The following is a 25667-nucleotide window of genomic DNA, read 5'->3' as shown; positions in this document are numbered from 1 at the left end:
TTTTCTGTACACGAGTCTGGACCCCTCGGGCCATGGGTTCACAAATCTCTCTAATAATGTCAGCAATTTGGTCATTAGGAACCATGTTTTGTGTTGGTTGGGCCATTATTGGAGGAGCAAATAAAAGATTTGGAGGAACTTCATGTGCTTGAGGTCCTCTTGATCCATGGAAAGGAACATTCGGAACTGGTTGTCCCTGTTGTGCTGGTTGATGTTGAGGGTATGGTTATTCTCTTGGGACAGGCATTTGCCCTACGAAAGGTACTGCGAAGGGAACTATAGGAGGAGGAACATGTGTTGTTTCTCTTCCAACCGTAGAAATTCCTTCCAACCCCCCCCCCTCCCGGGAGTGTGAATTCGAACAAATGATTGGTAAACACCCGTGTGTCAGACATGGGTTCAAACATAGAATTTGAAAACACTCGCTTGCCATTTCCTAATGTCAGTCCAGACCCACCAATATGTATGGTTTCACTGGTAGGCATTGGTGCATTTTAACTTGCCAGTGGTCTAGGAGGAGTTTCATACCATGATTGAAGCACATACGACAAGTAATAAGTCCTAAAAACAGGACTTATTGATAATTTATCCATTTATTTTTTTGGGGCGTGAGAAACATTGAACTCACACTACAAAAAAAGGCGTTTTTTGCGACGGTAAAGAGCCATCGCAAATGCCCCGGAAGCCGTCGCTAATACTTTTTGCGACGGTAAGGGGGGGTCGCGACAAAGGGGGTTGCAAAAGAGCTTTAGCGATGGTAAGTACCGTCGCCATTAGTTTCTGCGACGGTAAGGTGTGTTTTTTGCGACGGCACTTTTCCTGTCGCCAATAATGGAAAAAAAATCAGTTTTCGCGACGGCACGTAATTCCCGTCGCTAAAAGTGAGTTTTTGAGACGGCAACATTACCGTCGCTAAAACTCTGGCATCTTATAAGTATTGGCGACGGCAATGGTTACCGTCGCTAAAGGTGTCTTGTAAATTCCAATTGCACAGCTTTTGCGACTGTGTTGGTGTCGTCGCAAAAGCCTATTATTGTTTTTTGCGACGGGTTCTTCTCCCGTCTCAAAAAAAAAAAAAACCTGCTGAAAAATTATTAAAAAAATTAAAATAACCTGTATTAGATAAAAAAATAACTATAAAAAAATCAAAAAGTTACAGAATAATATAAATACGTACATAAACAAAAATTGACAAATAATGAAATTAATAATATTGTTCCATTCATAGCAATACATAAATAAAAATTCATAACAATAAAAATTATGCCACTACATAACGTCGCATAATACATACATAGCCTCCGTTTAATGTTGCTCACAAATTTAAATAACATAAATCAAAACCAAAAGTTTTCGTCTTCATTCGTTCGTGGGTTACAAAAACAAAAATTGGTCATAATCTTGATACGCCCGCATTCCAGAAGAAGCCAACTGCTACTCAGGAAATATCTGAAAAAAACAAGATAAAAATAATTAAAAACCATATAATGGTGTTAATATTTTAATTATAGAAAAATATAAAAAAAATTGACTACTATATAATTAGAAAGATAGTTTAGTAAATAATTTTGACTGGACCGAAATTCGGCTCTAACTCCCAAACCGGGAACCCGATTCGAGGGGATCAGGCCCCTGTGGTTCATCACCCTCAACACTTGTACCGGCATGTGGATTTCCCATAGCCCCTTGTATCATTCCAATCATATCATCTCCAATGTCTAAATTAGCTAATGTTTCATTCTCTCGATTACTATGCAGAGATATGTAAGATTCCCCATGATTAATCCAATATTTGTATTTTTTTAAAAAACCATTCAAAATCAGATGCTCCCGTACACCATCTCGTACAAAATAGTATCGATTCTCACACTTCCTACACGGACAACTGATCATCGAACCTTCAACCCTATTGGTGTAGGCAAACACAAGGAATTCATCAATCCCATTAATGTATTCACTCGACATCCTATTTGGCAAATCAATCCAACTCTTATCCATCATCTGTACACATCCACAAGAATATCTCACCAAAGTAACTCTAAATATAATACCTACACATAAATATTCACTCGACATCCTATTTGGCAAATTAACGAAATGTCTAAAATTCCTATTTAAGGTTTAAATTAATTAAATTAAAAATTTAAGATTTATTTTATTATAAGGGTTAAAATCCTTTTTTTTTTTGTATTTTTTTTATTTTCTCTTAAATATTTTTATGACTTATTTAAACATTTGCAATTTAAATTTGTAATCGAACCATTACATGTGTATGATATCAAAAATACAAAAAAAAAAAAAGAAATTCTATCATAATAAACAGATTTATTATGGTACTGTATTTTAAGATTATTGTATATATAGACAGATTTATATAGACATCTCTGAAATCTGTTTATTGTATTTTAAATAAACCAATAAACAGATATATATAGACATCTCTGAAATCTGATTATTTAAGATTATTTTATATACAATAAACAGATTTATAAACCAATAAAATAGATTTATAAATAGATTTATAAACCATAATAAACAGATATATATAAACCAATAAACCAATAAACAGTTATTTAAGATTATTTTAAATACAATAAACAGATTTATAAAAAAAAATTAAGATTTAAATACAATAAACAGATTTCAGATTAAGATTAACTGATTTATACATATATAGACAGATTTATATATATATAGACAAATTTATATATATATATATATATATAGACAGATTTCAGATTTATATATATATAGATTTATATACATTGCATATATATACAGATTTATATATATAGACATTCATCTATATATAGACATTCATCTATATATATATATATATATACAGAGACCGAGAGAGAGAGAGAGAGAGAGAGAGAGAGAGAGAGAGAGAGAGAGAGAGAGAGAGAGAGAGAGAGCATACGCAGAGCGAGAGAGAGTCGTCGCCGGAGCACCACTACTTGTCGCCGTCGCCGCCGCACCACCGCTGGCTTGCTCGCCGCACCACCGCTGTCTTGCTCGTAGCCCGTTTGAGAAATTTGGGGGTGAAGTTAGGGATTTGGGGAGGAAGGATCGAGCGGCAACAGGAAAAAGAAGAGGGGGGATTTTTTTATTTTGACTTTTTGCGACGGTATGCTGTAGACCGTCGCAAATAGAAGGCAGTAGTTCGTAAAACGGCGCCGTTTGAATTAATACTTTTTTTGCGACGGCAAATTTCCGTCGCAAATAAGATATGCCGTCTAAAAAAAAAGGTGTTTTGCGACGGTTTTCTTTACCGTCGCTAATACTTCCGCATTTCCGACCTCTCCGCTTAGTTTCATTACCGACGGGTAAGTGCCGTCGCTAAAGGCTATTATTTGCGACGGGTGACGTTACCGTCGCAAAAAACCATTTTTTGCGACGGGAGGCGCGGCGTCGCTAAAAGCTCCGTGTTTTTTGCTATGTTTTCCTGTAGTGTCAGAATTCTGTCGTTCATTAGAAAATTATTTGATTACTTAAAGTCAGTCTAACAAGGAAAAGAAATATTTTAACTTGACAATAAACCACTAGCCCTAATGCATAACTTAGACATATGCTCTGTTCAAGAGCTCAACTTTAGTCATTGATCAAGGATTTTCATGTTTTTCTTTTTCTGCATTACATTGTTTTATTTTTCTCGTGTGTGATGTGACTATAACGGGACAGCAAAGAAGATGCCTATAATAATGTAATGTAGTTACAGCTGACATGTGCAACACTTTTCTATTTTTTGTTCTCTGATTTGTATTTTAGTGACTGATAATATTAGGCTATTTCAAAAAATGGTTAAAAGTTATCTTTTAGTTTTTATCTCATTTTAAGTTATATCATTTTTCACGTTTTTTGTATGTTTCTTAAAAAAAAATATTAAAAAAAACTAAAAAACTAGTTTTTAACTATCTTTCTAAAACAACCCGGCACGTTTATAGCTGAGACGGGGACACAAGGGTAGGGTGGGCTACAATATGTTCTTGCCGATGATAAAAAAAGACGAAAATTTTAAACTTTTCCCATTTGATTAAGTAAATTCGGAATAATGGGGTGGAATTCTAGAGAAGCGACTTCATAGTTTATTTTACAGTGGTGATTTTTATGCCCTTGTTGCTCAGACTGCTGCTATAAAATTCGTTTCATTGACAAATATGAAAATAGAGAGACAACTGTAGCCCTGTATATTAATAGATTTAATTATGCATATGCTTATGACAGAATTCAACAAAATTGGTGGAAAGTACTTCTCAATACGTCTTTTAAGTCAACTATTGCGGTTTAGTTTGGAGATTTGCGGTATTTATTAGTTTGAAGATTTGAAAAGGATTTTGGAAAGAAAAAAAAAAAAAAAAAAAAGTGAAATATAAATAAAATATACCTATATTTTATCTAATTTCACACATCGTTTCCCTTTTAATTTACAATCTCTTCCAAAATCCTCTAACTAAACACAATGTAAATGATATCATTTTGTCACTTGTCTAAAAAATGTAACTAATTTTTTTCTAAAAACAAAGTGTTACCGAATGAATATTTTTTCGAGATATATTTCGTTAACTCAACCAAGCTGTGAGACTTGCTTCTTACTAGATTTTCCTTTGGTGCTTGAGGACTAAGATGATGTTGAATTGCATGCTGACATTTCAATTGTTTTTTCTTTATTCAGGTCCTATATTAAATTGAGCCTGAACATTTAGTTGGACCTTTTTACTGGTTGTAAATTTCTATTTTCTCCTGTCGTTTTCATCTGGGTTTGGGATGAGTTTTATCAGATTTTAAAACTATTTCTTAGTTTTCCTTTTCTCTTTTTCCTTCCAACTTACTACATGCCAAGAAGGGTATAATTTATTTTCCGAGCAGCAAAATATCCTCATTGCAACCAATGGTCGTACCAGGTCATTATCAATTGCTATAATTTGACTATGAAAAATTATAGATGTGATGCTAATAATATGATTCGTGGTACCCTGTGATATTTTAATCAACAATAATGTTATACTTGAGCACTTCAATTATTCAATATGTGGCATTCCATCAGAGTTTTTTTTTTTTTTTTGATGGGTCATTCCATCAGAGTTTAAATGTCTATGATATCAAGTTGTTTGAAACATGTAAATCAATGCGTGTTGAAGCTGGAGGATTAATACTATGCAACTACAGTTGGGAATCTGTTACTTGGTACTACATTCTGATGCAGCATGAGGTACATGCACATGCTTTGAATCCATACATTTTCAATTGTTTTCATCTCCTAGAAGGTCCTTGATGGACTGCAGCTGAAAATTACATACATGTACTGCTATCAGCACCAGGTACGTGTACTGCTGCTTGTCACCAAAGTTTTTAAAGGTAAGTGCATAACACAAAGTGTTTACCCCTTTTAAGACGAGGCATAAACCTCCAGGCATTGAGGTGTAAGCATTTCAAAATTTGAATTTTTATATTTAATATGTAAATAAAATATTTTAAAATAGTAAAAAAATATTAATAACTTAAATAAGAAGGTGTAGTACTTTTATCTTGAAGGCATCAGAAATTTTACTGTAGAGAGGAAAGCTTGCTCTCATCGAAAGTGAAAACAACATTCTTAGCTTAAATTATTGAGCTTCTCACTTGATCCTTGACTTTGTGTTTTTAATTGGTTGGTCATTTGTTCGATTTTTGCCATGGAATATAGTTACAAAAGATGTTCTTTTTTTTTTTATGTTTAAACCATGTGTTAGATTACAGTCTAACAACAGCCCAAAACAAGCTCTCCATATAGATACTCCTCATATGCTTATGCGCAAAAGGCATACAACGTGCACACCTCAGACTATGATGTTCAAGTCTTTGGGGAGTGTCACCTAAAATCTCATTCTCGATGCGTGTTGCCTTAGCCTCGCCTCAAGCATAGCCTCAATACAACCTTTTAAAACTTTGCTTGTCACTCAGAGTTCAATAACAAACATATATAGAAGGAATAACCGTACTACATAACAATTATATGAAACACTGAGGTGCTGGACTTTTCTTATTAAGGACCACACATGTCAATTTACCATGTTCTTCTCTTATTTGTTATTTTGCAACAATTTTTTTGTTTTTTTTAATGGTTTCTAATGAGGCTTAGAACCCTATGATCTGTAATTGATATCTAAGATATTAAATCATTTTCATTTTTTTTGGATGCATATAGTCTATTACTAGTTGTTATAGTGTGCCACAAGAAACTGATTGGCTCAATTATTTTGAAAAGAGAATATGTCAATAATGCTAGATTGATCAGCAAAAGAAAGTGAGACAAACCCGTCAAGAATTCTAGGAACAAGACAGAAATCAACATCTTTTGAAGGATAGGCGTATAGGCGTGTTTTAACAATAATTGTATTGCTCCGTCTAAAGATCTTATATAATTGTAAAAAAGCCAGCTCTGGATTATGAATTTGCAGTTACCTATGGTTTCAATATTGTAATGATGGTAAACTTGGCACATCTGCCGGGAATAAAGGAAGGGGGTGTAGCCCAAAAATCAGCACAAATGGTTAAATGATTGCCCTTTGTTGTTGTACGGGGAGCAAATATTCCGGCAAGTCCGTATTCCTTTCTTCCAAGCTCCTGCCTGTCCGATCGATCTGCGAGCACAACGGCGGTGAGCTACCCGGCGGTGTGTGGCTGGAATACCCCTCCGACAATCAAATTAGACACACACAGGGATAGAGAGATAGAGGATTGAGTGTTTAGTGTAAATCTCACCAAATGTTCATCTACCTTAGCGTGGGGGGCGCAGACTCGCTTATATACCTTCTGCGTCCCAAATCTACTCCCATTAGTTTCTCGACACGTGGTGTTACTATCCCATCTGTCAACACAAATCTAGCTGAACATCACCTAATTGCCAGCCCACACCACTGGGAGCTCGGCAGTCGGGCTGCAGCATCTTGGCTGTCAACAGCCGGGCTGCGCATCTAGCCAGAGCGCTCCGCTCGTCAAGCTCAATGACGACCGAGCTCGGTTGCATTCCGGCTTAGCCGAGCTCGGGATAAGTCATGCTGGTTAGCCGTCGGCCTTCCTGCCGAGCTAACGCATGAACCGTGGAACCCTAGTGAGGCAGCGGACATCTCGGCCGAACCTCACTTGACCGCTAGTACGACATCAATTATGCAACTATGCCATTACCGAGCAACTAGGCCATTACTGAGCAAGTAGCTCGGTTTCACAGCAACTGTGCCATTACCGAGCGAAAATCCTTTCTTGATGGGCCCAAGCTGCCACAGTCCAAATGTCTTCGGTCTACAATTTGTTCGACCCTTACCACGGCCCAATCCAAATCATAAATCTCCCTCTTAATTGCCCCTTAATTCCGTCCGCGCAAGCGTGACTGGGATTACCTGTTCTATCCAGGATAACTCTTCCTCTGTTTACAGTCTGCTAGACGGTGACTGGGCTAGTTGACGTACCAGTCTTCAAACTTGCCCGGTCAACGCCTCGACTTGCCATCCTGTCTCTTCAGTACTGACGCCACCGTCAATAGGGACACGTGTCGCTTGCTCATTGGCCTCAAGCAGCCAACCGTCCCTTCACATTCGAATTTTTGGCGGTCTTCCTCCCATATATACGCCATTTCCTCTTCATTTCATTCTTACTGTTCCTCCTTCATTCCAAGCGTTCCAGAGCTCCTGTGCTTCTTGCAAGCCTCGTTCCTGCCTTTCCTTGCATTTGTGTTCGAGGAAGAAGCTCCTACCCTTAACTGGTAAGTCCTTCGAGCCTCCTTTTTGCTATTTTCATTTGGTATTTCACATATTAGGACAAAAAATTTGTAGGTTTTAGGACATAAACCTCCCAAAACCCACACTTGCCCCTGTTCTCTTCGTTGTTCTTCAATCCCAGTGATGAACACATGAACACACGAAGAACTGGAGCGTACCGGGCTCCAGGTCGCCTTTTGATCCAAAAAACAATTAGACCGAGCAATTTACAAGTTTGCCAAAACCTTAGTAGAAACCGAGGTAGTCAGAGGACTTGGCCGCTCGACCGGGCTAACAACTGGTCTGCTTGAGCGACCGAGCTCCTTGGTTTGCCTTCGCGACCGAGATGGTCTGGCACTCTTCAGGACCAAGCTAAAGTCAACCTCGTTTTGCTCGACCGCGCTTCCACTTACACTTGCCATCATTTTCTTGCAGAGTCCAAGGGGACCACTGACCAATTACCGAGACTTTCAAAGACCGAGCAGCCATTAAACACCAGTCTGTGCCAAACCACCTCAGCCGAGCTAAACCAGCCGGCTACACATGGGGTGCTTCCGCTTCCTTGTTGATACTCTGGCTGCCCTGGTCGCGTTTCGGGAAGAGTACAGTATCCCGGCCGACGTCCACCTAGAGCTCGGCGAAATTGAGACAATCCCTTGGGGCAGATTAGACCAGTGCCCCTTCACCGTGCTATCCATCATTGAAGGAGGCCTCCGCTTCCCAGTCAACTCACTGATGACCGAATTCTTGGGCCGCACCGGGCTAGCACCCACTCAAGTCTCAACCAACACTTACTGAATAATCAACGGGGTCCACGAGTTGAACAACCAGCTAAAAACCAACTTAGGTTTAGCCGAGATACTCCGTCAATACACCCTTGGGCACACGAGCGATGACCTCGCTTATTACTTAAAAATTCGACCGGGCAAAGAAAAAATAGTGACCGGCATCCCAGACAAAGACTTACACGACGATGACTTTTTCTGGGTGTCTGGCAACTATGAAACGGCCGACGTACCGGGCTGGTTTATTAGCAAGAACTTCGGCGAGACATGTAAGCCGTGCTAACTGCTCGGTCAATTTATCTTTCTTCACTATTCTGTACTTGACACTTTTCTTCTTTCCTTTGCAACGATCCAAGCCTTGTAAGCCAACTACTACTACCCCAACGAAGCAGCCATCAGGACGGTGCTTTGTTACTGCAACTGGGATTGTAACGAGCTCCTTGGCTACACTCCAACATACTGGTATTCAGCTCCGCGTCGGAGTAAAGTCACTGACTTTCTCCGCGCTCCATCTTCGCCGCCAGATCCCACACTGCCAGACGTCCCCTTCATTCGTTTAACCGAAGCAGAAGAAATGGCCAAGAGGAGCCGCATTAAGAACTTGATCACTGCCACTTCGTCCGAGATCCCGAGCATTCCTGCCGGTCAATCCAACAGGACCATGGTTGAGTTGGTTTCTCCCGCCGCCAGGCAAGCTAGTAAAGACTCCTGCCGAGCTGGCAAAAGGCCTCGTGTAGACCCTTCTGCCGAGCTAGTAACCGAGCTCAACACCAAGCAGCCTACCGTCACCGTTGACCCAACACCGGCATGGAGGCCCCAGCTCAAACACCGAGGCAAGGAGATCCCGGCAACAACTTCCGTTAAGGGTGACAAAGAGCATCTTCTCGCCTTTGACCTCACCAAGGCCCTTCTCCTACCGAGCAACGTGGTCGGCAGCGACCATGTTCCAGACACTCAGTTGGTGAAGTCGTAACTTGTGCTCAAAATTTCACCAAGTGTTTGTTCGGTTTTCTTTCTGATCAACCTCTTTTCTTGCAGGCCATCCAGAAGAAGCACTTGGTCATGGAGCGCATTCACCGGCTTCGGCAGAAGGCAACTGACTCTGCTAGCCAAGTTCAAAGCCTCCAAGCCAAGCTCAGGAGAGCCCAGTCTTCATTGCAAATGGCGAACTCCGACAACTCTGGGTTGCTCGGCCAGCTTGGCTCTGCCGAGAAGGAGAGAGATGCGCTCCGAGCTGAGCTAGATGCACTGAAACAATCACGGGAAGAGGATCTGAAGGGTGCAAACAACGCCAATTTCCTTGAGGCTGAGGAGAGTTACACAAAGTAGGTCCGCGCCACCCAAGACATTTTCTTCAAGGCTGGGTGGAAGTCTGCTTGTGAACATCTCAGCCAGGGACCGGGGGCCAATGTGTTCGCCACTCTTCCAGCTGCCTCCCTACCGAGCTATCTCGTACCCTATGCCAACGACGTCTTCACCGCGTTGCAGGCTGAGGCCGAGGAAGATGGGGACGAGAAAACTGAGGAAAATGCGGAGGGGGAAAATCACACAGTTCAGCCTGGCCAAACGGAGACCGATGTCCAAGACCAAACACCAACGGTCAACCTGGAGGCAGCCGAGGACGAATTCACTGACCTTTCCTCTCTAGCTTAGTTTTCTTTGTCTTCTTTCTTCCTTTTTGGTTTACACATGTAACCAGGCTATCCGCCCCTCCTCTTGTAATTACTTTTCACATCAATGAAAAAGCTCCATTTTCTTCAAGTGTTTGCACGTTCTTCATGCTAGATAATGTCGGCTGTCAAAATACATCGGAAAGACTAACCACTTTATCTAACTTATCTAACCGGAAAAGACATCGCGGTTTCCAGCATAAAGTTGAGTAAATCATCAACCACGTTAACCGGAGTAAAACATCTCGGTTAAAATCACATTTTTGAACAAATCATCAACGAAAATAACCAGAGTAAAACATCTCAGTTTTTAACAGGAGTTAATATCTCGGTTGAGAATCTCAGAGTTGACCAAAACATCAACTCATTCAACGGGAGTTAACATCTCGGTTGAAAGTCTCAGAGTTGAGCAAAACATTAACTTATTCAACCGGAGTTAATATCTCGGTTGAGAATCTCAAAGTTGAGTGTAGACACCCCATTTTTGACCGTCCTCAAGACTTGGACGTCATCGTTTGAACACTCGATGATTATCCATATTCGTGTTCATCTTGAGTTCTCAGAGGTTTCGGCCGCGCGCCTTGCCTCGAGATCTCTCGACTTGTTTGTTTTGTGCTCGGTTACAGACCAAACACTTGTGTGTTTGCTTCTAAGGGCAGGGAATGGCTTGTTGACCATCCCCACACCTCACCGGCCATGGCTTGAGGCCACCGGCCCTGTTTTGTTGCTACTGGCCAAAAGTGTTGGCCGGTCGGCAATGTTTTTGGTCGGCCAGCCATTTCTTTGATCAATCGGCCACTTTTTCTAGCCAAGACCTTTTCTTGGGGAGGCTTGGCCCTTTTGCACCCTTGTTTTAGCTTCTTGAGGAAACTTGAACCTTTCAAACCCTTGTTTTAGCTTCTTGAGGAAGCTTGAACCTTTTGAACCTTATTTTAGCTTCTTGAGGAAGCTTGAACCTTTTGAACCATTGTTTTAGCTTTTTGAGGAAGCTTGAACCTTTTGAACCTTATTTTAGCTTCTTGAGAAAACTTGAACCTTTTTTTTAGCATCTCCAAGAAGCTTGAACCCTTTGCTCTAACTTCTCTAAGAAGCTTGAACCCTTTGCTCTAGTTTCTCTAAGAAGCTTGACCCTTTGCTCCAAGCTTCTAAGAGAAGCTTGAACCTTTTTTAGCTTCTTGAAGAAGCTTGACCCTTTTTGCTTTAGCTTCTAAGAGAAGCTTGGCCCCTTTGCTCCAAGCTTCTAAGAGAAGCTTGGACCTTTGTTCCTCTATAAAAGAGGGCCTCTCCTTCCATTTCAAGGTTGAAAAAAATCTGATATATAAAATATATATATCACTCTCTCTATATATCTCTTTCTCCCTCTACATTTGTGTGGGTTAGAGTGTTCCAAAGTGAGTTTTTGTTCTTGTTCTTGCATTAAAACACCTAGGAGTACACTACTCTTTGGTTACTAAGGTGCTAAGGAGTTGTTTGAAGGGTTTTTGAGCTGGTTTTGATCCAAAGAGGCTGCTGGTTTGGTGTTCTTGGAAGTGGTCTTCAAGGGTAACTCATTTTCCCTCTTTTATTCCCCATTTTTGTACACACTTTTAGCCTATCTTGAACACTGATTTAAGCTTAGCTATAAACTGAAAAAAGTTTTTTATTTGCATGCTTTTGAATTTTGTTTAAGGTCATTTTGGTGTTGGGGGTCGTCCACCCCCTCTTAGGCCTTGTTTGGCTTCTTTTTGAGCCTTCTTTGTTGAGCTTCGGGACCACCTTGTATTGGCCTTCTTACCACTGAAATCCCTCTGGATTTCAGTGGTGGGATGGTGTTTTGAGGTCCTAAGAAGGAGAGGGGTGACCCTCTCCCTTGTTGTCTTATTTACTAGTATCTTTGGCCTTACAAAGGAGCCCTTATTTTCACACTTCTTGAGCTTGGTTCAGGCCTTTTTCAGTGAGTTTTAGGGCCTGGATGAACTCTTTCCAGAGCTATTTTTGTCATTTAAGGCTTGCCTCTTGCATGTGTAGAACAACCCTCTTTATAGCCTTTCAAAGTAGCACCTCATTCTTGCATGTATTGGATACATTTCAGTGGGTATTTGGTCATATTTTGACATGTCATGAATCTTTTTTTGGCTGGTTTGGTGGTCCCTCATATGCTCCATATGCTTGTAGTGTAAACCATGCATACTAGCTTACATTGCATGTTGTTTTGGCTCTTCATTCTAGCACATTTTGGCCATACTCCAAACTGATTTTGTCCTTATTTTGGGCTGCCTTAGCCCTGTTTTTAGGCCTCTTGGTCGATTGGTGCTTGCCATGCCTGGTTGTAGTGTAATAGCCTTGCTTAGCTTTGAGTTTTGAAGCCTATTGCATGCTTATACTGAGGTGTTTTCATGTTTTGGGGTCATTGAGCATGTCATTTCAGAGCTTATATGTATGCCATGTTTCATCCTTGCATTGCTCTTGGAGAGTTGCATTTTGTGCCTTAGGCTTGGAGCCTTTGCATTGTGCATGTTTGCATGAATCTTGGGCCTTTTTCTCATCTCATTTGGCCACTGATTTGAGTGTGGCTGAGGCCCACTTATTTTAGTTTAAGTCCATCTTGCATTGTGTATGCCATGTTACAATGTGTTGTGCATGTTATGTTGTTAGCATTGTGCATGTCATGTCACTCCTTGCATTGTGTATGCTAGGTGGTTAGTTGCATTGAGCATGCCATAGTTCATATAGCATTGTGGGTGCCATATAGTCTATAGCATTATGTATGCTAGGTTGCGTGTTTGCATATTTAGGTTGTATGCCTATTGCATATTGCTTGCTAGCATACTCATTTTGCATTAGTTTGCTTGCATGCTTAGGTTGCATAGCATTGAGCATGCATCCCTTGCCTCTTGACCAATCATGATAGAGGTTGAGGCTTTGATGTGTTTTGTGTGCATTTCATTTGATATTGAAGTTGCACACTTGGTTTCTTGGGCCATCATACATGAAAATGCGTGATTAGTGGCTTGAGGGTCGAGAACCATACTCCCTTGAATTCATGACATGATAGGGAGAGTGGTTGTGCACACATTTGCTTTGAAAATGCATTGCCATGCTCTGTCTGTCCTCTGCTGCTGTCAAACAGGGTCCTGCAGGAACAGATGGCTGGTCGGCCATCTTTAGTGCCGGCCGGCTACCAAAATCCAGCCGATGTCTCCACTTTTGGTCGATGACCATGTTTCCATGGCCGGTGGCTTTTTATCTTGGCCGGTGGCATCCCATTCTAATCAAGGGGTGGTTTAGAAGCAACCTTGGGATTTGTGCAAGTCTCAGAGGCGCATAACAGTGTAAACAGAGGCAACCGTGGCATGGCATTGGGTTTCCGAGCAAAGCCAATCCGAGCATGCGTTCATCGCTCTTCCCAAGGTTGTTTTACTGCTTTAGTAGCTTAATTAATTTGTTAATTAGTTAAGGGTTTTGTAATATTTAATTAGCTAGGGTAGTTAATTATTTATTTGGTTTGTATTATTATTCGGACCCTCCGAGCGAGGGCAATTGTGTAATAAGTGTGTGTGCGTGTGTGCATGTCTTCCAACCCCACGTCTTTCTCCCTTTTATTTACTAGCTTACGATGGTTGGATTTCAATTAGCATACTTATGCTCACATGTTTGCATCCATTCATTTGTCTTGCATGCACCGGGCTCGGCGCATCATACTAACTATATCGTATTTCAATTCCAAGTTGAATACGTGTTAGCTGTAGCATCATCACATGTCATCTTAGAATAGCCGAGCCTAGCTTAGTTGCATCTTGCATGTGTTGCATTATCTATCTTAACATGAACTAGGATCATGCATATGATTACTAACTAGTTTCTGTTTTGGCTCGGATTACTCGGTAAGCGTTTATGCTTTAGCATCCTTGCATGTGTGAGTGACTGCCATGATAGCATGCTTACCGTGAGGCTATGTGCTTATGTGATATAACTGCCTGGTTGCCTGGGGGTGAAGGTTGGATTGCTTGAATTGGAACAATTCATCGAAATCTGTGTTTTAGCCTACTTGCGAGTAGCGAACCTCAAACTATTTTCCAAGCAAACGGATATGCAATGCTTTGTTCCAACTTAGGCAATCCAGTCTATACTTGTATGTTGTGCGCATCACATAGTAAATCTAGGCTAATCACCGGAATAAGAGCACATAATGTTTTCAAAACTTGATATCATGGTTAGTAGAAGCCGATCTTTGATCGGGCGAGCGGGGGTGCTCACGAAGTGACCTTTCTCAATCGTACCCAAGTTCTCGAGCCGAGGCAACTTTGGTGATGATGGACACGTAGCCTTAGGCAAACGAGTCAGGGTTTCTTAAATTTCCCAAAATAAAATGTTTAAGTGGCGACTCTGTATCTGGCAAAGTAGTCCATGTTTGACACTTCTTTCTAAAAATTAGTTTTTCAAAACGATTTGCCGAATTTGGACTCTTTGATGATTCATCGGTCTTGTATTGCACTCTGCGAGATTAGATACAGGACTGTGACAATTGAGTCTGAACTGTAGTGAGCCCATATGAACAAAATGGGGGATTTCCTCCCAGGATGTTCGGGGACGTCTACAGTTGAGCAAAATATCAACTCATTCAACCGGAGTTAACATCTCGGTTGAAAATCTAAAAGTTGAGCAAAACATCAACTCATTCAACCGGAGTTAACATCTCGGTTGAGAATCTAAAAGTTGAGCAAAACATCAACTCATTCAACCGGAGTAAGACATCACGGTTGAGAATCTCAGTTGATCAGATCATCAACTCAATGAACTGGAGTAAATCATCTCGGTTTTAATCTCAAAATCAACCGGAGTAAAACATCTCGGTTATGAATCTCAAAATTGAAAAGCAATAATCAGAATGCTAAGGCAAAGATGAGACACTTCTATATATTGACAAAAAGAATATTACATTCTGAAGTATAAGGCAAAAAATTCCTTTGCACAAAAAGAAAACAAAAGCTAAAAATAGTACAGTTTGAGGTTGGCCGCATTCCATGGCCGGGATATTCTTCTGCCTTCAAAGTCCTCCAAGTGGTATGTCCCCTTGCCTGCCAGACCGATTATCTTGTAGTGTCCTTCCTAGTTTTCCCCTAGTTTGCCTTCACCTGGCACCAGGGTATTGCCTATGACCTTCCTCAAGACCCAGTCACCTACTTTGAACGGTCTGGGGTGCACCGTTTTGTTGTATTTCCTTGAGAGCTCTTGTTGGTAGGCGACCACATGGATGGGAGCCTTTTCTCGGTGTTCTTCCACGAGGTCCAATTCCAGGACAATGGCTTCGGCGTTCAGCTCGGGCTCAAAACTTTCATTTCTGAGGGTGAGCATTCCAACTTCCAAAGGTATGACCGCCTCCATGCCATATGCCAAAGCAAAAGGTGTTTCCTCGGTAGATCGCCGCGGGGTTGTTCGGTATGCCCAAAGGACGTTGGGGAGTTCCTCGGCCCATTTTCCCTTGGCTTTCTCAAGTCTCTTCTTCAACCCATCAAGGATGGTCTTGTTTGATGCTTCGGCTTGACCATTAGACTGTGGGTAAGCCGGGGTAGAGTTGTAGAATTCAATCTTCAAGTCTTCACAAAATCCTCTAAATAGGCGACCGTCAAATTGGGTGCCGTTATCAGAGATCAGAATTTTTGGGGCGCCAAACCGCATTACCACATTCTGCCAGACAAACCGCTTGACGTCTTTTTCCTTGATTATTACCAAAGGCTCTGCTGCAACCTATTTGGTGAAGTAGTCTGTGGCTGCGGTGAAGAACTTCTGGTTGCCTGGTGCAGTTGGGAGTGGCCCCACTATATCGCGCCCCCATATCGCAAAAGGCCAAGGGCTGGTGAGGGGAAGAAGTTCTCTGGCCGGTTGGTGAATTTGGTGGGCAAACTTCTGGCACTTCTCACACTTGCGAACATACTTCTGCGCGTTGGCTTGCATGCACGGCCACCAGTAGCCTTGCGAAATAGCTCGGTAGGCCAAAGATCTGCCCCCTATGTGACTGCCACAGATGCCTTCGTGAATTTCGTACAGGAAGGCGTCCACGCTGCTCGGGTGCACACACTTTAGATAAGGACCGGTAAAAGACTTCTTGTATAAAGCGCCTGACGGAGAGAGCCAAAACCGCTCTGACTTCACCCGGACTTTATGTGCTTCCTTCTTCTCGGCTGGAAGGGCCCGGTCTTTGAGAAAGATGATAATAGGGTCCATCCATGACGGACCTAGCTCGGCGCAGAGGACCTCTGTCTGCCCAGTTTCCTCAATGCTGGGCCGTGGAAGGAATTCAATCAGGAGATGGTTGGGAGATGTGCTATCGACCATGGAAGCAAGGCCGGCTAATTCATCTGCTCGGCCGTTTTCTTCTCGGCCAATCTATTGGACCCTTATTGCTTGGAATCGCTTGATATGGTCTCTGACCAGAGCCTGATACTTCATCATTCTGTCATCCTTTACTTCATAAACCCCAGAAACTTGGTTAACCACAAGCTGGGAATTACTGTAAACCATTAGTTCGGATGCGTGCATCTGAAGCGCGCTCTTGAGCCCGGCCAAAAGCGCTTCGTACTCAGCTTTGTTGTTTGAGGCAGGGAATCCGAGGGTGATAGAATGTTCGATAGTCAGCCCATCTAACGAAATCAGAACTATACCTAGCCCGGCACCGTGACGGTTCGAGGCTCCATCAACAAAAAGTTTCCACATTTCGCCAACAAAGAGCTTCCAACAGTTTGAGGGGTCCTGAGAGGCTTGAAGGTTGATGGGAGCACGGTTGTTCGGCTGTTCAGCTTCAAGTTCTGTGCTGAGCGGTTCCACTTCATCCCCCCTCGGTGATTCGGCGCCGGACTCAGCAAGTTGATCCGTAATGCCTAAGTCCGTAGGCGAATCGCCGAGTTGCAGTATTATGCCGACTGCAGGCTCTGTGCTGAGCAGTTTCACTTCTTCCCCCTTTGGTGATGCGGTACCGAACGGAGCAGGTTGGTCGGTGATACCCAACTCCGTCATCGCATCGCCGAGCTATGGTATTGTACTAACCGAAGGTTCTTCGGCGGGGCGCGCAAGTTCCGCATCGCCGTCATCACCTAGCTGTGTTATTGCGGTCTGGCCTGCATTCACCTCCTCATCTGCCGCAGCAATATCCACCGGGCATACTGGATGAGTTCCAGATGAGAATTCAGCAATGAAGTCGGCCAATGTATGAGCTTTTATGGCAATTCGTGGCTGGAATTTGACGTCGAATTGTCCTAATTCAACCGCCCACTTGAGGATTCGACCGGAGAAGTCCGCCCATTCGAACAAAGCTTTGAGGGGGAACTCGGTCAAAACGATGATGGTATGGGCATGGAAGTAGTGCGCCAGTTTCCTGGAGGCCATCATCAATGCCAATGCAAGTTTTTCCAGCGACAAGTATCTCGACTCTGCTGGTAGCAAGGTTTTGCTGACGTAGAAGATAGGGAGATGCTTGGTTCCTTCCGACTGGACAAGCACCGCACTGACCGCATGCTGTGAAACGGCCAGATAAAGGTAGAGCTCTTCGTCGAGCTTTGGTGTTACCAACAGTGGCGCTGAAGACAGATACTCCTTGAGCGCGGCCAAAGCTCGGTCACACTTTTTATCCCAAGAGAACTTTGATTTCAAAGCTTGAAAGAAAGGGCGGCAGCGATCTGATGACCGGCTTATGAATCGGTTAAGCGCGGCGGCCATGCCGGCCAGATGCTGCACGTCCTTAGCTGAGCTAGGCTACTTTAACTCTTGTACGGCTCGAATTTGTGCGGGGTCTGCCTCGATGCCTCGGTTTGTGACTAGAAAGCCTAAAAATTTTCCGGATCCCACGCCAAAGGCACACTTAGACGCATTCAAGCGTAGCTTGTGTTGTTTGAGAATGACGAACATCTCGGCCAAGTCGGACAAGTGGTCTGCTTGATGCCGACTCTATCATCAATATAAGCCTCCATTGTCCGACCTAGCAGAGGAGCGAACATCTTGGTCACCATCCTTTGGAAAGTTGCCCCGGCGTTCTTCAAACCAAAAGGCATGACTCGGTAGCAGAAGAGTCCCCTCGGTGTAGTGAAGGAGGTGATCTCGCGGTCGGGGCCATGCATGGCAATCTGATGATAACCACGGTAGGCATCCAAGAAACTGAGCCTGTTATGTCCAGCCGTTAAGTCCACAAGCTGGTCTATTCTGGGCAGTGGAAAGCTGTCTTTAGGGCAAGCTCGGTTGACGGTCTTATAGTCGACACAAACTCGCCACTTCCCATTCTTCTTTGGTACAACAACTGTGTTTGAAATCCACCGAGGGTAGTGCACTTCCTGAATAGCTCGTGCCTCAAGCAAGTTCTTCACTTCCTCTGCAACTACCTCGGTGTGATGCAGCGCTGATCTCCTTGTTCGCTGAATGACCGGCTTGGCTCCGAAGAAGACGTTTAGGTGATGGAAAATAAAACTCAGATCGAGGCCGGGCATGTCATAAGGAGACCATGCGAAGACTTTGATATTGGCCATCAAAAACTCAACCATCTCAGTCCTTTCTTGTGCGGTAAGGCTTGAGCCGAGCAAGAAGAACCTGTCCAGACTCTCTGTATCAATTCGCTCTTCGACCAATTCTTCGACAGCTTTGTCCTCGGCCCTATTGCCCACATCGTCAAGGACTCATCGGTCTTCCGGTCCCTCTATCATTTGGACGAAGCCTTTGGCAGCTCGGCTCCCGTTGACTGCCACGAAGCATTGCTTTAACATGACTTGATCACCCCAAATCTCCTCAATCGCCCCTGTAGCCGAGGGGAATCTCATCACCTGATGAAAGGTCGACGCTACGGCTTACATAGCGTGAAGCCATCCCCTTTCCAAGGATCAGGTTATAAGTAGATGGCACCTGCAACACCCAGAACTCCACTTGCTTGACCACGGATCCCACTTTGACTAGCAGGATAATTTTTCCCAAAGGCCACTCTAGTTGCGAGTTGAAACCAACCAACAGTGAAGTTTACGGAGCCAAGTCTGTATCGTAGAGTTTGAGCTGCTTGAATGCGTCGTCATACATGATCTCGATTGAGCTTCCCTGGTCGATCAAGATGTGCTTGACATCAAATTCCTTGACGCGGAGAGTGACTACCAAGGCATCATTGTGCGGTGTTTGAATGCACTCTAAGTCCCTTGTAGAGAAACTGATCACATCCTTCTCTTCAGGCTTCCCCCTCCTGATCGCGGGCTGGACCGACAAAATTTCCCTTATGTATTCTGCCTTCTTGATCATACCTCGGAGCTCGCATGCACGCGCCGGCTCCACTATGCCGTGGATGACATTAATCACTCCTTGAAGGGGCGCCTCCAAGTCACCCGGTGCACGCGGATCAACCGAGGCTTGATTTGCCTTCACGCCCACGTCAATGTAAAGGTCCAGGTGTCCGGCTACGACTAGCTCTTCCAAGTGTTGCCTCAAAGGCAAACAGTCCTCTATCCGGTGGCCGCGCTCCCTGTGAAATATGCAATGGTACCGCGGATTGAAACCCTTCTGTCCGTCGCCCAACTTAGCAGGAAACTGGACATAATCCTTGTCACGGATTTCACTAAGTATGCAATAAATTGGAATCTTAAAAACCGTGGTAATGCTTATCCTGGCCTTCAGCCTTCTGTTTGCATCAGCGACGTCATCCCGGGGGTAGTCATCTCGGTCATTTCAACGACCCCTACGCTGGTTTTTGCGATTTGAGCCACGGTCTGATTCCTCTGCGCGATCATTTGAACGGTTTGCCTCCTGTCCGACCGCGTGTACCTTGCCAGCCGACCTCTTGTCTGTTACTACCGGTGTTGCCTTCGCGGTAGATGCTGCATCATCATCTTCTACTCGGATGTGCTCATTGATGCGCTGCATTAGCTGGCTCATGGATGTCGGCTGGTGCATCGTAAACGAGTCCCGCAGTCTATGTCCGACCGGGAGACCAGGCTTGTACTGCATGATTGCAAGGTTGACCGGGCAATCCAAGATCTCGTTGAAGGTTTTCCAGTATCTGGAGTTGTATGCCTTGAGCGTGTCGCTCGGCTCCATCTTGACACTGAAAAGGTGGTCAACTTCCTTCGGCGCCTTAGTGTTGGTTTTGAAGCGCGTCACAAAGGCTTCTGCCATCTGATGCCGCCTTTCTATGCTCCCCTCCGGAAGCCTCTCAAACCATTTCAAGCTCAGCTCGCCCAAGCTTGACGGGAAGATAAGGCACATAAGGGCGTCATTTCGCCTATGTCCGACCATGACCTGTCGGAAGTGGCTTACATGCATATAAGGATCGGTTTTTCCGTCGTAGAGCGTGAATTTTGGCTGGTGGAACCCTGCCGGAAGCAGTGTTGTTTCTATCACCAGGGAGAAAGGGGTGGCGCTCAGCCTTGCCAAGTCTGTGTCTAGAAGGAGTGGCGCAGCTAGGCGGAGTGGAGGCATTCTGACCTCTTCACTGGCGTGAACCCCATAAGATAGCCGCTGGAACGCCGGCACCCTATGAGCCTCCCGCCGGCGAGCCCCTTCCTTCAAGACTACCCGCAAATCCTCTGAACGAACGGAATAAGAATACCTCAACGTTGTCGCTGGTCGTGAAGGTTGATAAGTGTTGTCTTGCGTGCTGGACCTTTGTACATGCGCGTCGGAATCTCCAACCTTATAACTTCTGGTGATTGAGATGGACAGAGTATGCCGCTGGCTCTGACTACATGAACGGCAGGGTTGGGTACGCTTACTGTGGTCTCTCACTCCAGCTACACCCTTCCCTTTAACATGCTGCTTGAGATCCTCCATCTCCGCCGCCATTCTCCGGATGACGGCGTCTTGGTCCCTTAGCTTGTGTTCCAGTCGTCTGGCATGCGATTCTCTCCGCCGCCGGTGACCGTTTGGACTCCGAGAATGACCAAAGCTTCTTCCGCACTTATCTCGCGCGTCTCTTGAGTGTCCTCCTGGGGATGTCTCCAGGTCCGCCATTGGAGGAATGGCGGGATGTCCTTCTCTCCATCTGCCTGACTCCGGGGTAACTCCGTCGATGGCAGACAACAGAATCTCGTCGTTGTTCGCCATGGACGGTGATCAGATGAGTCTGGAAGACAAGGTTTTGTCTGTCAAGGTTCCCATAAACGGCGCCAATTGTACGAGGAGCAAATATTCTGGCAAGCCCGTACTTATTTCTTTCAAGCTCCTGCCTATCCGATCGATCTACGAGCACAACGGCGGTGAGTTACCCGGCGGTGTGTGGCCGGAATACCCCTTCTGACGATCAAGTTAGACACACACAGGGATAGAGAGAGAGAGGATTAACTGTTTAGTGTAAATCTCACCAAATGTTCATCTGCCTCAGCGTGGGGGCGCAAACTCGCTTATATACCTTCTGCGCCCCAAATCTACTCCCATTAGTCTCTCGACACGTGGTGTTGCTATCCCATCTATCAGCACAAATCTAGCTGAACATCACTTAACTGCCAGCCCACACCACTGGGAGCTCGGCAGCCGGGCTGCAGCATCTCGACTGTCAACGGCCGTGCTGCGTAGCTAGCCAGAGCGCTCCGCTCGCCAAGCTCAATGACAACCGAGCTCGGTTGCATTCCGGCTTAGCCAAGCTCGGGATAAGTCATGCTGGTTAGCCGTCGGCCTTCCTGCCGAGCTAACGCATGAACCGTGGAACCCTAGTGAGGCAGCGGACATCTCGGCCGAACCTCACTTGACCGCTAGTACGACATCAATTATGCAACTATGCCATTACCGAGCAAGTAGCTCGGTTTCACAGCAACTGTGCCATTACCGAGCGAAAATCCTTTCTAGATGGGCCTAGGCTACTACGGCCCAAATGTGTTCGGCTCACAATTTGTCTGGCCCTTACCACGGCCCAATCCAAATCATAAATCTCCCCCTCAGTTGTCAATCTGCAATGTGTTTCGAGCTATAATATAATTGGTGTATGCAATGAAAGTGGTCAATGAGACAATAGATACTTGCAAGACGTGTATAGCTGTCTCGCTTGACTGAACCAGAGAGGAATCGGCCAAAGTACCAAAGTAGCAGTTGTACACTCCTACCGTCTGTCTTTCCACACAGAGAGGGAGAGAGAGAGATGATAGCAACATGTAAAGGAAGACAAGGCATTGAGTTGATTGCAAGTTCGAAAGTTGCAGTGGCGTAGTTCACAGAAAGGAACCGCAAGAAATTGAGAGCACATGGGATCTTGGAAGATATTTGGTTCCTGTTGCGCTGATCACTGTATCTAATTTTGCTGGCAATTTTGTGTGTCATGGAAATACAGATGTACCCATGTTAATTCCTATAATGACTTGAACATTCGACCTTAATGCCAAATGGCGTGCTGTGATTGGAGGACGATAGATGAAGAAGATAATCTCGGGTACTGTTAGAGGATACCATTTGGGTGTTGTAGGTTTGTCCATTTCGGAAGATGTCTAAATGGGGGGGACCCCTTCTTCACGTGGAGGGGGGCTGCCTAATGGCAACCCTAGGAGACCAACAAATGGTCATTTACAAAATCTCCTCTAATCCCTTCTCCACCAATTATCATCTATCTCCCACGTGGGACTCTTGGGCCCACCCCACCATTGTTTTATTTATTTATTGTTATTATGTTATTCTCTTGCACCTCTCTAGGTCGTGATCCACCATCATATTACACCAACTCTTCCTCTCTATATATTTTTTTCTCATGCTATGATCTTTCCCTACTTGTCTTGAATGTATAGATTTGTCAGTGAAGATCGAAGATAGTATCATGGGGGACTCTGCTTCATATATACACATGGTAATTGAAATAGAGTTTTGTTGTTTGAATGTATGTGTTTGATATGAAATTATTTATGGTGCTTATTGTTTGCTGATACGGGCTTTGTTGTTGTTGTTTGGTTTGAAGTTTTTGTTGCCTTAGTTTTGTTATGAAGTTATGTTTTTTTATGGGTTCTTGATGCTCTACGACAACTTGATACAGGTGCAGCATCTGATAGAGAAGTGCCTGATCTTCAACATGACTAAAGAGGAGTGCATGGAAGCCCTCTCTAAGCACGCAAAGATCGAACCAGTCATCACTTCCACCGGTTAGTTTCCAATCACCTATAATCGTCACTCATGCGCATGCACGAACACAGACTTTGTTTGGAAACCCTACCAGAAAAGAAACCAAAAAGGAAAATCTTGTATTGGAAGTAAACTCAACAAAGAAAATTAAAGAACTACCTACGTTAGCAGGTGAGAGGTTGGCGGTTCAACTTTCCCTACGATCTAATCTAACAACTAACAAATGACTTTTGCAGATAAACCAAAAAAAAAAAAAAAAATGTTTGCAAGAGATGCTGCACAAACTGAAAACTCAACACCCCTATGCTTTTGAGGACAGTAAATCAAGCTCAAACTAACCTAGATAGCCACTCTTTTCAGTTCTAAAACTAAACAACAAACCTTGTGTCGAAATTTCTTTTGTACCCATATCACTAGTTTGCATAGACTACTAACACGCAAAGTAACTATTTCAGTTATGTACTTCCATTCGATTAGATAGTAGCATCATGATAGCAATAAATATGGCCTTAACTTGAATCTTTCACGCAGTATGGAAAGAATTGGAGAAAGAGAACAAGGAATTCTTTGAGTCCTACTCGCAATCTCAGAGCAAAGAAGATGACCGAATGTCTGAAGCAGAGACGAGTGCAATGATTCAGAGGATGATATCAGATTCCTCACAAGATTCCACAGACAAATAATTTACTCACGCATATGCATATCTATATATATATATATATATATGTATATACGAAATGATCATATACCTTTGCGTTTGGGTTGGCATGCATTTGGTTACCTGTGTTTGGTTGGGAGATTAGAAAAGGGATTTGGATAGGGAAAGAAAAAATGTGTGTGAAACTAGATATATTTTATTGACATTTCATTTATATTTTCCTTCTCTATTTTCAAATCCCTTCCTAAATTCTCCAACTAAATACAGCATTAGTGTCCTTCCCAGCCAACCAAACTCAATAGGACTCTCATATAGATGCTAACATAATACTCTCCCTATCTAGATGAATCTAAGGATAGGGACTCTGCGGTCCTTACTCTCAGTTGATTCAGACTCAGAGCTTGCATTGCGAATTGACATGGTGGGCAGTGGTTGGAACACTGTGGAATTGCAGAGGGATCATATGAGTCTCAGATCAGACTAATCACCTGTATGTATCATTTATCTGTTTGTGTGTCGTTTGAATATTTTGGTTGTGTTGCTGTCCTGTTGCGCCTTTGAAGGATCGCATGCGATGTAAGTGTTTTTGTTACTATTATTAAAGGAAGCATGAAAGTGGGGGCTATGTGTTTGTAGACGTCGTGATCGTGCACTTTGATATTGTCAACAATGCTATGGAGTCGGAAAAAGTAGTCCATCTAGTGGCCAGAAAATGAAGTGTACTAAATTTTAATTTACATTGTATATTTTATTTTTTGGCTATTTTTTGAGTTACGTTTTTCTGATTCTGTAATTCTTTTCTCTTAATTTTTAGATGATAATTTTTTATTCAAAAAAAATATGATCAAGGTTTTAACAATTTTTTGTGAATTAAGGATCTGAAATTAATACATGCACAATGTCATCAGGTCGAATTGACCCGTTGAGTGATAGAGAGGTGGTTGGAATAAGGAAAATCCTCCCTTTAGAAAAAGTTGATGCAAAAGACTATTGAATACACTATGGGTTGGTTTGGGATGTTCTAAAAAAGTGTACTTTTTGACTTATTGGCTTATATGTATTGGGTTTGGGTTGGGTTTAATGTGATGTATTAGAGAGGTGATGTGATTTAAATAAGATGATTTGACTTAAATAGAATAGTGATTTTTTGACTTTTTGTATTATTTAGGTTACGCCAAACTTGACCTATATCGATTGTCTTTTGAACTAGTAATAACTTTTACTGTCATATAGAAGAAAATTTAAGAGCATCTACAAAAGGCTAATTATTTCACCCACCACACTATAATAGCTAGTCTTAATCCTCTCTTAGCGGTTCAAATTGACATTTTGCTAAATTTTCATGAGAGGGAAAGTGGGGGATTGTGCACTAGCATTTTATTAAAAAAAACAAAAAAAAAATCATTTTCAATCTCAACATTTGGGTGATGTTAGGTTGGTTTTTTCTTTTTTCTTTTTTTTTTTTTTTGGTTTTTTTTTTGGATTGATGTTAGGGTTTTGATTTTGCAAGTAATTTAGTGTCACTTGGTAGATTCTACAAACAAATAAATATTTCTGATGTCTACATCCATATATTAGGAGCAAGAACTATCTGAATATGGCCATTGGAAAAGTATGGCTGTTGAAAATTGATTGTTAGAAAAATATTCTGGTATTTGAAAAAAGAAAAAAAAAATGGTAGAAATAATTTTTTAATAAAAGATAGCTAAAATAGAGAGTTTTTTTTTTTTTTTCTAGTGTATTTTCAAAAATTAATTAGGTAAAATAGAAAAATGAGATTTTGAATAGC

The 25667-nt window shown here is 43.0% G+C and overlaps 1 protein-coding gene across 1 annotated transcript; it reads left to right on the top strand.

Moving 5' to 3' along the window:
• Positions 1-21174: 21174 nt before the first annotated feature.
• On the top strand, positions 21175-24640 carry LOC114275043 (uncharacterized). The gene is made up of 3 exons (XM_028217022.2): positions 21175-22951; positions 23135-23240; positions 23752-24640. The coding sequence occupies exons 1-3, from the start codon at positions 22922-22924 to the stop codon at positions 23901-23903; spliced, it is 288 nt and encodes a 95-aa protein (XP_028072823.1). The 5' UTR covers positions 21175-22921; the 3' UTR covers positions 23904-24640.
• The last annotated feature ends 1027 nt before the right edge of the window (positions 24641-25667 follow it).

The sequence above is a fragment of the Camellia sinensis genome, chromosome 1 (assembly GCF_055761805.1).
Source record: "Camellia sinensis isolate YWXY chromosome 1, ASM5576180v1, whole genome shotgun sequence".
Taxonomy (NCBI): Eukaryota; Viridiplantae; Streptophyta; class Magnoliopsida; order Ericales; family Theaceae; genus Camellia; species Camellia sinensis.
Note: the sequence above shows the minus strand (reverse complement) of the source record. Positions and strands in the feature narration are given on the sequence as shown.